The 16,286-nt window shown below is 38.5% G+C and overlaps 1 protein-coding gene across 1 annotated transcript in view; it reads right to left on the reverse strand.

Annotated features, from left to right (window-relative positions):
* Positions 1–398: 398 nt before the first annotated feature.
* Positions 399–16,286, reverse strand: part of LOC124281736 (WAS/WASL-interacting protein family member 1-like) — a 31,891-nt gene continuing 16,003 nt past the window's right edge. Inside the window, 7 exon segments of the mRNA XM_046717709.1 lie at positions 399–2,081; positions 2,146–5,107; positions 6,744–6,851; positions 7,859–7,896; positions 7,952–8,163; positions 8,166–8,479; positions 9,063–9,233. Coding sequence (XP_046573665.1) covers positions 5,067–5,107; positions 6,744–6,851; positions 7,859–7,896; positions 7,952–8,163; positions 8,166–8,479; positions 9,063–9,233 — 884 coding nt within the window. The 3' untranslated portion in view covers positions 399–2,081; positions 2,146–5,066.

A 16,286-nucleotide genomic window follows, 5' to 3' on the forward strand; every position in this document is an offset into this window, starting at 1 on the left:
TAAGAAGCAACAAAGGGATCAGGTGGTCTGGTTAAGTTACTTGGTTGATGGCATGGATGTTTGTCCACAACAATTCTCACTGGGATTGTCTAGTCCAGGTTTTCTGACTTACAGATCATTAGCATATGGCCAGAACATTACCGAGTGTGGGGTAATCAAACAAAACATGACATGGAGTTGAGAGTTGGTGAAGATACTTCTGTATATGCTTAAAGTACTAGGGGACTTTGTAGCTATATCGCATGCAAACAAACAGGACCTGGATCAAATATTCTAAAACTTCCCAGACAAAACCCAACCACACTCAGTCTCTCACAATCCATACTGTGAGACATTCAAGCTCTCAGCATCACTACGTGTATATTATGATCAGTATAAATAACACACAATAATTCCCGGGTGATATGATCAGTTTTATCTAGGAGAGCTACAGAATGTAAGATCACGTGTCAGTATTCATGATCCATCTGGAAACAGAGGCAGGACCAGGTAGTTAAACCTAATATCATGTTTGTAATAAGTCCGGGCAACACTCAAAGTGTTACGGTGTATCATAATGCCACCATAATGCCACTGCCTTATCTGGAGAGGAAGCCCAAAGTGATGCAGAGCCCAGTTCTGCAAAGTGATAATAGCGCTATAACAGTCGTAATTCTAAGTTAAAGTGTGGGACTTTCGATCGGTTCAGTGCTAGAACAGCTGACCCCATGGCCCAATTGCACAAGCGTTCGTAGCACAATGATTTACTGGTCTATGTTAAAGTAGGGGAGTTTCGATCGCCTTAGTGCTACAACAGATTTGTGGAACCGACCTCAAGGATCCATTCCACAAAGCATTTGTGGCACAATGAGTTGCCGGTCTGTGTTTAAATATGGAGTTTCCACCACCTCAGTACCAGAACAGTTTTGTGGAACCGATCCTAGGATCAGATCCACAAAGTGGTCACAGAATTAGAAGTTATCGTAACTTACGTAGTTATCATAGATAAACAAGTGTCTTAGTGCTATGCTCACTTTGTGCATTGGGCCCTATGTCTTCAACATTTAACATGTAATCCACAGGATAAGGTGATGACAGATTCCGTGAGTATCTGGGTTTGAATTCCATAATCAGCAGAGCCTTTCACGTCAAAGGGAACGAACTCTGCACAGAAGAAACCGTAAATTTTCATCTAAAATTTAGGCATTAGATACTGCTGCAAATAAGTGATTTGGAAAGATAATCTCATCGAAACTAAGGCTGTCATGTATACTAAAAGAAGCAACATTTTCTCAAACATGAGTGAGTGTGTGTGTGTGTGTGTGAGTGAGTGTGAGAGTGAGTGAGTGAGAGCAAATACATCCTAAAGCCACATCAGCAACTCTGCAGTAATTAGCATCAAGGAAATTGAGAGATTAATATACTTTCCTTTCACTGAAGATAAATTCACAAATGTTGAAACAATTATCGTAATATCTCACGCAAGAATCCCTCTTTCCAGATGTATCCTAAATACAGGCATCATCGTTCTCCCAATAAGCACACAAGGCATTCTGCCGATATTTATAATGCAAGAGAGGCAGTTATAACAATATAGAAGACAGGGGCAAATGTTCAGACTTGTGAAAGATCATTTTAATACAAACATATTTATATTTATACATGTGCAGTTTCATGAAACCTGGTATAATATTGAAATTATTGTTAAGTGGGACCTTAAAACTCAATACTAATGCAAGCGAGTGCTTATTAGGTGAATACGGTTGCCCTTATTGTCATCTGTAACATATAAGACCTGTGTAAGGTCTGGCATCATTAAAATCAACTGTGGCATAGAGTGCCACCCGACCTGTACAATATAAAAGATATGTCATGTTGCCTTGTATAATGGTTATACACAGTGTGGAATAACTACTATATCCACTACATACAGTGAGCCCTGGAAGAAAGATCCCTGTTGTACTACTCCCTGTATACATAGCTTCACACCAGCCACTGAAACAACCATCTAGCCCCTGAATCATCTACCCAGCCCCTGAATCGTTCACCTAGCCCCTGAAAGAAACACCCTGAAATGACCACCCAGCCCCTGAAACATCCATCTTGCCCTTGAATCATGACCACCCAGCCCCTGAAACATGCATCTTGCCCTTGAATCATGACCACCCAGCCCCTGAAACATTCATCTTGCCCTTGAATCATGACCACCCTGAAATGACCACCCAGCCCCTGAAGCATTCATCTAGCCCCTGAAGCATTCATCTAGCCCCTGAAACATTCACCTTGCCCCTGAAACATTCACCTAGCCCCTGAAACATTCACCCAGCTCCTGAAACATTCACCCAGCTCCTGAAACGTTCACCTAGCCCCTGAAACAACGATAGGGTCTGAATGTTAATGGGACAATGTTACTGAATTGTGAAGGATTTTTGTTTGGTCAAGAATTCTTTAGATCATCCTTCGTTTTAGTCACTTGTCAATGTGTTAAACAATCAATCATTCAAACCTTGGAGGAGTTAAGGGTAAATGTAATTCCTTCTTATATTGGCACTGAGAATGTTTTTAATACTAATTATAATACTTTGAGCAAATCTGTGAAAAAAAAAGTGATTTTGACATATGCCTTAACAGCAAAGCACAGTAGGTAATACTGGCCCGTGCACAATGGTGGTATTAAGTTATCTAGTTTTGAAAAAAAAAAAAAAATGCCCTCAGAAAAAGTTGCACATTTTGAATTCAGACTAGTGGACATCCTAAATTATCAGAGTAAGGTCTTATGCTGCTTTTAACAATATTCCAGAAATATCACAGCAAGGGACACCGGAAATGGACCTCACACATTGTACCCATGTGGGGAATCAAACCAAGGTGTTCAGTGTAACAAGTGAATGTTTTCACCATTAACCTTCGACACCGTCCCTCTAAAACATCAAGTCCTCCTTCCATGATAAGATATCCTTCCCCCATCCCCCAAATCTGGCTGCTGCTGATGTGAAGCTATGCTACAAAAAAACATCCTAGCTTTTTGGATGCCATTCTGCCAATACAAGAATACCCAACACAGCTGGTCTTGTCATTCATATCATACATATATAGTAGTAATCTAAACCTACTTTAGTGAGTGAGTGAGTTAAGTTTTATGCCCCACTCACTCAGCAATATTCCAGCTATATGGCAGCAGTGTGTAAATAATCGATTCTGGACCAGACAATCTGGTGATTGACAACAGGAGCATCTATCTACACAATTCGGTAAATCTACTTAACATATGTCTAAACCATTATGTAAGCTGGTATTCCTGATGTATGAGTGTGCGAGTATGGTTTATGATGCTTTTAGCAATATTCCAGGGTGTTGATTTAAGACCACGCCCAACAGTATTTATGTAACTTATAGCATGTAACCTCAATGTGGAGGTTGTGCAGGGAGTGACATGTCATAGGCGGTAATTTTAGAAGCTAACAAGCAGAATTATGATGATTATGATGAAAGACCAAATACCATAATCGATGCAAATCTAGCATGAAAACCCTTGAACATCAGATACTGGCACAGCTATGGGAGATAACTCTGTAAAGTGAAGTATTTCTCTTCACTGACAGTGAAATACTGAAACAGACCAGGCTGACCTATCCCATGTCATACTACATCTAATCCTGACATCACTGAGTCAACTACTGTCAGTTTTGAAACAAATATGGGCATTCTTGCATTGGCTTAAATGCAGAGTAAAGTCTCAGTTTGAGCAATGTTCTTTCCTTCACCAATAGAATACAATGCTGGTGTTAAATCCTGTCTCATGTGAGTTACCTCCCCTTGATTTCATGCCTTCATCACAACACTAATATCATAGCATGCAATAACTTTTCAAGATGATGATACCGGAAGAATGATCAATTTTAAACATAATACATTAGTTTTAAAGATTATGAATTTTAAATAACATATTTAAATGTACAGGTTGGTATCCAGTCTTAATTGTCAAGGGAAGTAACTGACACAAGCTGAGGATCATACCTGATAGGAACACCAAAGGGAGATAAATACAAGTCATCATGCAAATGAATACCACTAAATACTTGGAATGGAATGATTCTGCACCATCAAGTCGCCCTATGTATCTACACTGAATATGGAAGGGCTTTAGTCTTGTGCCTTGGTCTTAAAGCTACAAAGTGAAAGGTACATAGTTACATCTGAGTAGCTACAAGAAGTAGAAAAAGGTTATTTATAACTTGCATAGCGAGAAATCGAATACTTCATGATAGTTCTCAACAAGAATCATTTGTCGCCACCTTAAAAACAATTTTGTCATGTCAGATACACTCTGAGAAATACCGGTAATTCATATAGCAAGTATGTTTCTCAATAGCTTAAAAAATGTATTGTTCTTCTATTAAATAAAGTACAGGCTTAGTCAAAAAGCATGAAATGATGGAATTAAGACGGTTGAATACAAGTTATACATGCAAACCGAACATAACATCAGCAGTATTTGGAATAATGCAAATAATTAACTAGATGCAACATATAGGTCCAAACACAGAGTACATGTGAATGCAATCATTCCACAATCTCACTCCTACGAGGAAGCTACAAGCAGAGATGAATGACTGTTTGCTGTGTTATATACACGTCCAGCGTAGCGCCACCTATATACATGTCAATAGCGAATAAGCGTCCAGTATCCAGAAATATTGTGCTTCGTTTCTCAGCACCTAGTTTGTTTCGGGGAAACAGAACTGAATGCCGTAGTCTTGTTTTGATATAAACATGGCAGGTGTCAATCACTGACATCGACGACACGTTCCACTCCGATGAAACAGCGTCGACACATTCATCAATTACTTATACATGGTCAATGTTACAAATCGCAGATGAAAGAAAAACAAAATCTTCCTCAAAAGAAATGAAACCAGCGTCCCAGAAATTCAACCGATCCTGGACGAGGGGTTGAGATGAGCACATAGATCTCGAGGCAGATGTGATCCAAGACGGCTTCTCAGTCTTCTTTATACAATAGGGTCACAATTGCACAGCAATAGTATACGACTTCTATGTTTCTCCTATGTCAATCAGCCGTGTTTTCACCGCGGGGGAGGAGGCGGGGGCGCTCTTCTTTGACTTCCTGCAAAAGACATGGGCCCAAGATTAATTACACACCTGTATAGGTAAATAACAATTCATAGAATTATTAAAATATACTGAGAAGACAACTTTAAAAATATTACTATGAAAGAATATGCAGGAACATGGTTTTACTTTAAGACAACAATAAGTTTGACACATCAATGTTCGAACAACAGTGCTTGACTGTATTTTACTCTCTGGAGAAGACATTTTTAATAATATTTCTGGTTGAAATGCTGTGCTAGATGACTGCTAATTACTACCTTTTCATGTGATGCACCAAATGTGTAACGTGACTGTGATATATACATCTAACTAACAATAATCAGAACATTTCCATGTATATTTGCACACAAGCAACACAATATAACTGTGTAACTGTGATGTATTTATCATATGGCTGGCTAAAAAGATCGATAATCGGAAATATTGTCGATAGGAAAATATTAATAACAAGAAGACAAAGTCATCAATATCCCCCGCAATGGCAAAATACTCTTCATGAATATGTCTACTAGTTATGATTATGTCAAATATTTAGGTGTGTATATAGAAAAGTGGAAGGAGAGTATTGAAAGGTTTTAAAAGTTCTGCTCCAGAAAGGAGCACTACCACCGATTTCAGTCTAAGTCAAACTTGTTGCCATGGAAACAAAAAATATTTTATTCAGAATTCCAAAACTGCCAAAAGGCACCAGTACACGACCAGATGTATGTATGTGCCAGGTTTGGGGAAGAAACATTGAACGGTTTTAGAGTTCTGCTCTGGAAAAGAGCACTACCACGATTTCAGTCTAAGTCAAACTTGTTGCCATGGAAACAAAAAATATTTTCGTCAAAAATACAAAACTAGCAAAAGGCACCAGTACACCACCAGACCAATCTATGTGTTAAGTTTGGTGAAGAAATATTGAATGGTTTAAAAGTTCTCCGGAAAAGACAAATGTGCACGGATGCACGCACGCACGCACGGATGGACAGATGGAGTCCATTTTAATACCCCCCGCAAAACGCATTGCGGGGGATAATTATCGATATGAAAATAATGCCATCAATAATATTGTACATGAACTTTTGTGACAGAATAAAGTCTGACTTTACTCCCACAATACACAAAGTGATGTTTATATTCAAGGGCTGCTTCTGAATTATGTTCAGGACGCTGTTTTGTTAGTGATCCATGCACTCATAGTAATCACACCACTCACTAATAGTGTGAAATATGTGGAGTGAGTGAGTTTAGTTTTACGCCACACTCCAGCTAACTGGCAGCAGTCTGGAAGTAATTGAGTCTGTACCAGACAATCCAGTGATTAAAAGCATGAGCATCGATCTGCACAATTGGGAACCAATGACATGTGTCAACTAAGTCAGCGAGCCTGACCACCCGATCCCGTTGGGCGCCTTTTACGACAAGCATTGGTTACTGGAGATCAATATTCTAACCTGAAACCTTCACGGGTGTGAAATATGTGGATTTCTTTAGGCCTTTCATTTGCATTTTTGCTAAAAGTTAATTCTCCGATATTAATTGATAATCGATTGATATTTAGTTAACGATTCTCGATCTCTATGGATAGCCAGCCGTAATTTCCCGTACTATACACAAAAACTCATCTGTGGCTATGTACTTACCATCACTACCTCTGGGATTTCTACTGGGGTATGTTTTATTACTATTTGAAAAGGGCTCTGGCGGAGGCAGCTCGTTTATACTATGGAATCGGAAATTCTTCTCAAAATCTGAAAAAGAAAATGGTTTAACATGCAAACAGAATAAACATAACGTAGACCATCAAAATTAATGCATAAATCGAGACTTCCAAATTGTTTACACAGCTCTCAGCAATATTCCAGCTATGTGACAGCAGTCTGTCTGTAATGAATGGAGTCTGGACCAGACTATCCAGTGATCGTTCAATGGGATTATGAGCATCAATCTCCACTATTGGAATATGATGACGTGTTAACCAAGGCAGCAAGCCTGACCATCTGATCCTGATAGTCACTTTCCAAAACAAACATTGGTTGCTGAAGACAGTAAGTCGGAACTTCCAAGGTATCAGCCTTCTGAAGTTGGCAAATACGACAAAGAACTGGCCATCATGATTGATTTAAATAAGCCTAACTGACTGACTGAGTTTAGTTTTACGCCGCTTTTAGCAATATTCCAGCAATATCACGGCGGGGGACACCAGAAATGGGCTTAACACATTGTGCCCATGTGGGGAATCGAACCCGGGTCTTCGGCGTGACGAGCCAACGCTTTAACCACTAGGCTACCCCACCGCCCGATTTAAATAAGAGTTGAGGTAATATTTATTCAAGTTTGTATGTGTTAATGTGATTGTTGATCAATCCGCTTTCAGCAATGTGAGCCACTCTGGAAATATTGGAGTCCAGACTGGACAATCCAGTGATTGAAATCATGAGCATCGACCTGCAGAATTGGAAATTGTGCAAATGGGAAAAGTCCTGAATTTGAATTCATTATGACCTAAACCGTAAAGCAGCTGAATGAATGAATGTTGTTTTAGCTACACACTTGCAAGGTCATGCAAAGTAATTGCCCTGTTTTAGTTGACTCTCACAACAAAATCCTATGACTTTCAGTTAATTATATTTTCATTATCTCCAACTTATCTTCTCAATGTGGTATGAAATCCCAGAGTAACACAGATTGTACCATCATCTATGGATCCTGGCATAACAAAGGATTGCAACTCCGCATGGGGAACCATGACACTTACCATCACCTCCTGATCCATAAGAGCTTGAAGAACTTGGCCTCCTCAACGGAGGAGGGTTTGATGAAGGAGCAGGGGGAGCTCTACTGGGAGCACTAGGGGTGTGAGGGGGGGGGCGGAGGTACATCCTTCCTTGCAGGAGGTGGAGGGGGGCGCGCAGAAGGAGGCCCGTAAGATCGTCCTATAGTACCCCCACTCTGATTAGATGTAGTTCTAGCTGGTGGGGGAGGGGCTGCGGGGCGGCTGGGGGTTGGGGAGCATTAGTACGGGAAGGGGTGGCGGGGTTGATTCTGATGTGGGGGAGGAGGGGTGGCAGGGGTCTTCCGACCATACTACTGGGTCTGCCTGATATGCTCCCTGATGCTGGTCGTGCAGGGGGAGGGGGAGGTTGACTCCGGGGCTGCTGTCTCATCGGGACCCCTGGGCCTACCCCGTTTGTACTGTTGTGCACTGGAGGGGTAGGTCGGCTAGAAGACTCTGTGGTATTTGGGATTGAAAATTTCTTATTCTGTGGTGGTGGCGGCGGTGGTGGTCCTCCACCGGGCGTTGTTCCGTTGCTGAGGCGGGAAGGATTATTGGTCACCGGTGGCCGGGGGCCAGGGGGACGGAGAGCTGGACCAGGAGCTGGAAACAGAAACATTGTGTGTGAGGGGCAGGTTCTCACTGTTGTATTTATGTCACTAGGTTGTTGAATACCCACTAAGTGGAATTAGAGCATTAATGTTTTAAAGTTCTGCTCCGAAGCACTACCACCAATTTCAGTCAAAGTAAAACTTGTTGCCATGGAAAAAAAAAATAATTTATTCAGAAATCCAAAACTAACAAAAGGCACCAGTTCACCACCAGACCTATCAATGTGCCACATATACGTGCCAAATCTGGTGAAGAAACATTGAACGGTTTTAATGTTCTGCACCGGAAAAGAGCACTACCACCAATTTAAGTCAAAGTCAAACTTGTTGCCATGGAACCACTAAAACATATTTTATTCAGAAATCCAAAACTATCCAAAGGCACCAGTTCACCACCAGACCTATCTCGGTGCAAAGTTTTGAAAGTTTGGTGAAGAAATATTTAACAGTTTTTATGTTCTGCTCTGGAAAACATGAATTGCACGGATGGACAGGGTCCAAACTTATATAACCAGCAAAACATGTTGTTGGGGATAATATTATGATTACACAACATCTAAACCACATTGGCTCACTTCTATTTGCTGCTCCAGTTCTGCCCTTATTAGGTAATCGAGGTACTCCTCCAGCGAACAAACCGCCAAGACCTCCAATAGGTGCTCCTCCGCCACCTCCTCCTCCACCACTACTACCTCCTCCACCCCCTCCTGGGCCAGGTCCACTTCCACCTCCTCGATTTGTATTACCTGAAAAACATGGAAGAGTCCATTCAGTATATTTAGGTTGGTTGTATTACATAAACCAAATGTGAAGCCAAAAATCAGTTTAGAATTAACAGATACTGGATTCATTCATTCAATCGTGGTCACTAAAACTCCATATCTTGTTTTTCACAGACAGGCCTTAATTGTAAACATAGCTATGGTTTGTGCAGGGCTGTGGGGTCACTTGTCACACAGAAGACCCAGGTTCAGCTCCCACATGGGTCCCATTTCTGCTGTCCCCTTCCATGATATTGCTTGAATATAGCTGAAATCTTTCGCTAAATGCACTAAATTTTATATTGTAAACAATGATTGCATTTACACAGAATAAGTGAGAAAGTGAGAGAAAAGGTTACTCATGAGTTTGAAATCACAACCAATCAGAGTGGCTGTTCTGAATGAGTTGGCAAATATCTAATTCAAAATAGTACCTGCCCAAGTGAACCTGTGATTTAATAAAACATACCACTAAACTGTCATGAATGAATGAGATGAGAGAGATGTTTTCCTGAGTATTAAGGGAAGGAAGTCTTAATGATTTAAGATGTCCCGGTTGTATGTAAGATGCAGACAAAAGTCAAGTCGAGGACTGTCAGTGGCTAACTTGATTCAAACATCAGAGAATAATGTCAGATAATTTTACATCTATTTAAAACAAAGTTACGGCAGTGAATGAATATCAGATATTTATCAAAATGGAGACTTAATGCACTATAGCAACAAGGTAAACATGTCAGGGCAAAAACCTGATCTTGTGATACTACTTGTATTTCAATTAATATATTCAAAACCTTTTATCAAGATGTAGTTAAGCAGAATGACTATAACACAGAATAGTTAAACATTAAAAATATGTAAGTTAGAAAATATGCCAAAGCCTCCCAGCTGTTAGATGTGAACAAGAAACTGGAAGTGTTAACAAGTGAACATTAAATCTTCCACAACCGATTGCGTAGAAGTCAGTAGTAAAAAATGTGAATCTGAAAACAATTTCAATATTCAAATGTAATAAATAATACAAAAACATCATACATACAGTTTGAAAGAACATCTTTCACTTGTAGCCAAGCTAACATTTTGCGAGGAAGAAAACCAGAGCAATGCGGAAAGAGACAAATACCTATTGCTATTTTCTGGCCTTCATCCGCTTCTTAGTGACCTGGTCAGTCTATTTGTTTTAGCCTTCGCACTGACCAGAAAACATGTGAAAACTACACATCTTTGACTTTGAAAACAAGGGGTGACTGTGTCTTACAACTAACGTTTACAAATGTGTCTAAAACAGTACACTAGGCCCTGAGGGGTAATTATACTGGTAACAGATAAAAACATTGTTGTGAAGTCATTCTAGAGTCGGGGAGATAATGAATGGATGTGTTTGTGAATAAGTCAGCTTAGTTAAAAGCCGCTTTTAACAGTGTTCCAGTTACATAGCAGTGTGTCAGCTTAATGTGGAAGAAAAGTCTGAAGTAATGCAGGTTTCAAATGTTTACCACTTCGGTTTTCGTTTGTTTAACGCCGCGCTCAGCAATATTCCAGCTATATGGCGGTGGCCTGTAAATAATAAATCTGGACCAGACAATCCAGTGATCAACAGCATGAACATCGATACATGATCATCAATACGTATCATGATACGATGATATGTGTCAACCAAGTCAATGAGCCCGACCACCCGATCCCATTAGTGGCCTCTTACGACAAGCATGAAGTGTTGAAGACCGATTCTAACCCGGATCTTTACGGGTGACGACTTTGGTAACATGGGTGTGGCGCTGACAAACCTGGATACGTGTGAACCACGATTCGGACAAAAAAAAAAAAAAGGTTCTGGAATGCCTAAGAGAAGCACCTTTGCACTGGAAATTGTGACACTTCACTCAACAAATAAATTGTTTGGACATATTTCGATACATAAAATATATTGTGTCTTTCTGTCTCACAAACTCCAATCACAAAAACTATGACAGCATACTATGGAGTAATAATCCTTAGCATTGAAGATAATAAAAAATAGGACCAACAACGAAACACTGAATTATTAGCCAGGAGCCAGGGAGACAATAATATAGATATTGTTGTAACGTATCTCAGAAGTGACACTTGACAGAACAAAAACCGGCTGAATTCTGTGGATCTCAGAAAATTTGCTTTTCTGCTTATTCTCCTCAGTAGGTGAATAGATGTTTAAAAGATTATTTTCAAGTGACAATATTAAAAAACATTCAAATAATGCTATCTTCTATATAATCCTTATGATTATGAATTATACTTTGAAAAAAGATGCAACACTATTTTTTACTGCAACATTAAATATAGAACTCTTGGTGATTCAAATGTAAAATACTTTACATTTTGGAACACTATATTTTGTCAACACTACTTTCTATTGCAACATTAAATATAAACCTCATGGTGATTAAAATGTAAAATACATTACATTTTGGAACACTATATTTTTGTCAAACACTATTTTTTCAACCAGAATGACCAACAAAGCCCATAATTGTTTTGCAATTCCTGATGCAAATACATTTCTTCTAATATCTTCTGAAAGAAATTTTTTTATGGAAAAAATATTTTTCTTTCTAATTGCTTTCAATTAAAATAAGCTGGTGGAAGTGATTATAAAGTGATCTTTGACTTTGAGAGATGCATATTTTACATAAGTTGATCCCTGTCACAGGAAATATCCCGTACATGGCCCGTGCTGGTGGCAGGCTGTTATAACATTTCATAACACCACAGCAGGCAGCACACTTCCTGTACCACTTCAAGATGGATCACATGTACACAGGGGACATGTCAAAAGTCATTACAACATTTTTCAAGCCATTATGTTATGCAATCCCGGATATAGAATTGCTTGGCTATTGGACTGATTAAATAAGATTTTCACGCCAAATATTTCTGTGGGTCACAATCAGGTATTCTCTAAAACAATGAAACCACACAAATAGCTAAATATTTGCAATAATGTTTTTTTGGAACATGGTTCAGTTTGAGAATGACAATACACTTGAAATGATTTTGTCTTTTCATTATTATTCCTGAAATAATGAAAATTATGATACTATTGCAAATTGGATGAAGTCGCCTAATTAGTGTAACGTGGTAATGGCTTTCTTTTTCACTTGCAACAACTGAAATTAAAAACAGAAAGTGAAGTGGCCACTTGAAAACTCTATTGACAAGGCTTGTCATTACATCTGACGCAGCCACAAACCTCAAATATTAGACTGTGCCGAATCTATATGCCCAAAATTGTCCCTTGAAATTATTTTCTTACAGATGCTCCATCCTATCTCTCTAGTCTTGTCCCAGAGTATGTTCCTACCAGGACTGTGAGATCAGCCAATCAGTCGCTGCTCACCGTCCCAAACCCATGACTGAAGACGTATAGAGACGTTTCTCCTATATGTCTGCTATCCTCTGGAACAATCTGCATGTGTCTCAAGGAATCACCCTCAATAGCCAGCTTCCAGTCTAATCTAAAAACTTTCCTGTTCAAGTTGCACTATGACATCTAAATGAACTGTTGTAAATATGTAAATATGTCAGCACCTTGAGCAACCACTTGGTGATTGGATACATGGCGCTATACAAATGGACTTAAAGCTTATAGTCTGTCCATCATTACAGCAGTAACATATAGCACCCTTGACCTTATGATGTGAAACTGGTGGGTACTTTTACAAGGACTACAGTCAATGTCTACATCCACTGCCACACACTTTGAAGTGTATTAACATAGAAATTATTCTTCCTGGTCTAGATGGGGGAAAAACAAGTTGGCTTGAACTTAAAACTCAGAGGAAATGAAATAAATTATCCTACACACGGGAAGTTTAAAAACACAAGATTCTTTCATATTTCTGTAATTACTTTGTCATGGCATATGAAAGAAACTTCCTTTGCGTAATAAAACAATAATTAATGTTGAGAGCTTTGAGGAGGTGATGTATTTCACTGTCCAATTTAGCTTAAAAACCAAGCCAATTATTTCCCAAACTGTACCCAAGGACATGTTTTGTAAAGTATGGTTGTCCCAAACTGACGTCCAAGGTCAAGTATTGTAAAGTATGGTTGTCCTAAACTGATGCCGCCCAAGGTCAAGTATTGTAAAGTATGGTTGTCCTAAACTGACGCCCAAGGTCAAATATTGTAAAGTATGGTTGTCCTAAACTGACGTCCAAGGTCAAGTATTGTAAAGTATGGTTGTCCTAAACTGACGCCCAAGGTCAAGTATTGTAAAGTATGGTTGTCCTAAACTGACGCCCAAGGTCAAGTACTGTAAAGTATGGTTGTCCTAAACTGACGCCCAAGGACATGTATTGTAAAGTATGGTTGTCCTAAACTGACGTCCAAGGTCAAGTATTGTAAAGTATGGTTGTCCCAAACTGATGATGCCCAAGGACATGTAAAGTATGGTTGTCCCAAACTGACGTCCAAGGTCTTGTATTGTAAAGTATGGTTGTCGTGGACTCAAGGACCAATAATATCAACTTTCTTAAACCATAGTTTGTTGTAAACATTTTAACTTTTCATACCAAAAAATATGCAGCAAATGGTCAGGGAAAACCCCCAGTTTGTTATATCCTTCAATTCTTTGTAAATGTGTCGGTCATAGATGCAGTTTACTGTAGCTTGGAAGCCTCCATTTCAATAATGAAGTAACAGTGGTACATATCAAACATATATTCAATATATACAACCCAGAAGATATCATACTTATATTCAGAGTATGCAGTCCAGAAGATATCATACTTATATCAGTGTATCAGTCCAGAATATATCATGCCACAGTGTATACAAGATATCATACTTATATATTCACAGTGTATACAGTCCAGAAGATATCATACTTATATTCACAGTGTATACAGTCCAGAAGATATCATACTTATATTCACAGTGTATACAGTCCAGAAGATATCATACTTATATTCAGTGTATACAGTCCAGAAGATATCATACTTATATTCAGTGTATACAGTCCAGAAGATATCATACTTATATTCACAGTGTATACAGTCCAGAAGATATCATACTCATATTCACAGTGTATACAGTCCAGAAGATATCATACTATATTATATACAGTCCAGAAGATATCATACTTATATTATCATACTATATATCACAGTGTATACAGTCCAGAAGATATCATACTTATATTCACAGTGTATACAGTCCAGAAGATATCATACTTATATTCACAGTGTATACAGTCCAGAAGATATCATACTTATATTCACAGTGTATACAGCCCAGAAGATATCATACTTATATTCACAGTGTATACAGCCCAGAAGATATCATACTTATATTCACAGTGTATACAGTCCAGAAGATATCATACTTATATTCACAGTGTATACAGTCCAGAAGATATCATACTTATATTCACAGTGTATACAGTCCAAGATATCATACTTATACAGTGTATACAGTCCAGAAGATATCATACTTATATTCACAGTGTATACATCCAGAAGATATCAAGCATATTTTATACCCATGCAGGAAGTGTTTGCAATATCAGCCATAACCAAATTAAGTGTTTGCAATATCAGCCATAACCAAATTGAGTGATTTTCCTCATACTAACAATTTGATGTTTGTATCAAAGAGATTGTAAGCATCTTTTAAGCAGATATCATGGTAAATGTTACAGTAGAAATATAGTCCAACATAATCTGAATGTTTTTTGGCTTGTTCTTTTTAAGTAGCTATATTAACATTTTAATTTGACTTCATTGTTCACAATGGTAATCATGTTGTAAGTAGATATACAAATATTTCCAGTGATATGTACCGCACATCCTCATTACAATGATCCCATTATAGCGCTATCTTGATAGTTAAGTCATAGCTTCACTGATAATAATGGGGACCATATCAAACATATCACAGTTGTATTCACAGTTACCTCATTACAACGATCCCATTATAGCGCTATCTTGATAGTTAAGTAATAGCTTCACTGATATTAATGGGGACCATATCAAACATATCACAGTTGTATTTACAGTTACCTCATTACAACACTCCCATTATAGCGCTATCTTGATAGTTAAGTAATAGCTTCACTGATAATAATGGGGACCATATCAAACATATCACAGTTGTATTCACAGTTACCTCATTATAACATACTCTTAATACTGCCATACAATTTCACAGAATTTATCAAGCGTATACAGCCCAGAGGATATCATACTTATATTCACAATGCATACAGCTGAGAAGATATACGTATATTCACAGTATATATAGCCCAGAAGATATCATACTTATATTCATAGTGTATACAGCCCAGAAGATATATACTTTATTCAGTATATATAGCCCAGAAGATATCATACTTATATTCACAGTGTATACAGCCCAGAAGATATCATACTTATATTCATAGTGTATACAGCCCAGAAGATATCATAATTACATGCACAGAGAACATATACAGTCCAGTAATATCATACTTATATTCCCAGTGTATACAGCCCAGAAGATATCATAATTACATGCACAGAGAACATATACAGTCCAGTAATATCATACTTATACTCCCAGTGTATACAGCCCAGAAGACATCATAATTACATGCACAGAGAACATATACAGTCCAGTAATATCATACTTATACTCCCAGTGTATACAGCCCAGAAGATATCATAATTACATGCACAGAGAACATATACAGTCCAGTATATCATACATATATTCCCAGTGTATACAGCCCAGAAGATATCATAATTACATGCACAGAAAACATATACAGTCCAGTAATATCATACTTATACTCCCAGTGAGTACAGTCCAATCGCTGGTGTCATGGCAGCTAAAGTTGTATCCTGTTCGGGGGATTATCAGTCAGCACTGACATCACCCTTTCCGTGGTATTCTTGCATACAAAGACAACAGGGAAGTAACAAACGTGTATCCAACAGGCAGTTTGCTGGTGGACAATAGTCAATACATACAAGTGGCCCCTGGCTCATCTGGGCCAGGAAACCATGTCTACATTTGACC

The sequence above is a fragment of the Haliotis rubra genome, unplaced genomic scaffold (genome assembly GCF_003918875.1).
Source record: "Haliotis rubra isolate DU_JTF1 unplaced genomic scaffold, ASM391887v1 Scf108, whole genome shotgun sequence".
Lineage (NCBI taxonomy): Eukaryota > Metazoa > Mollusca > Gastropoda > Lepetellida > Haliotidae > Haliotis > Haliotis rubra.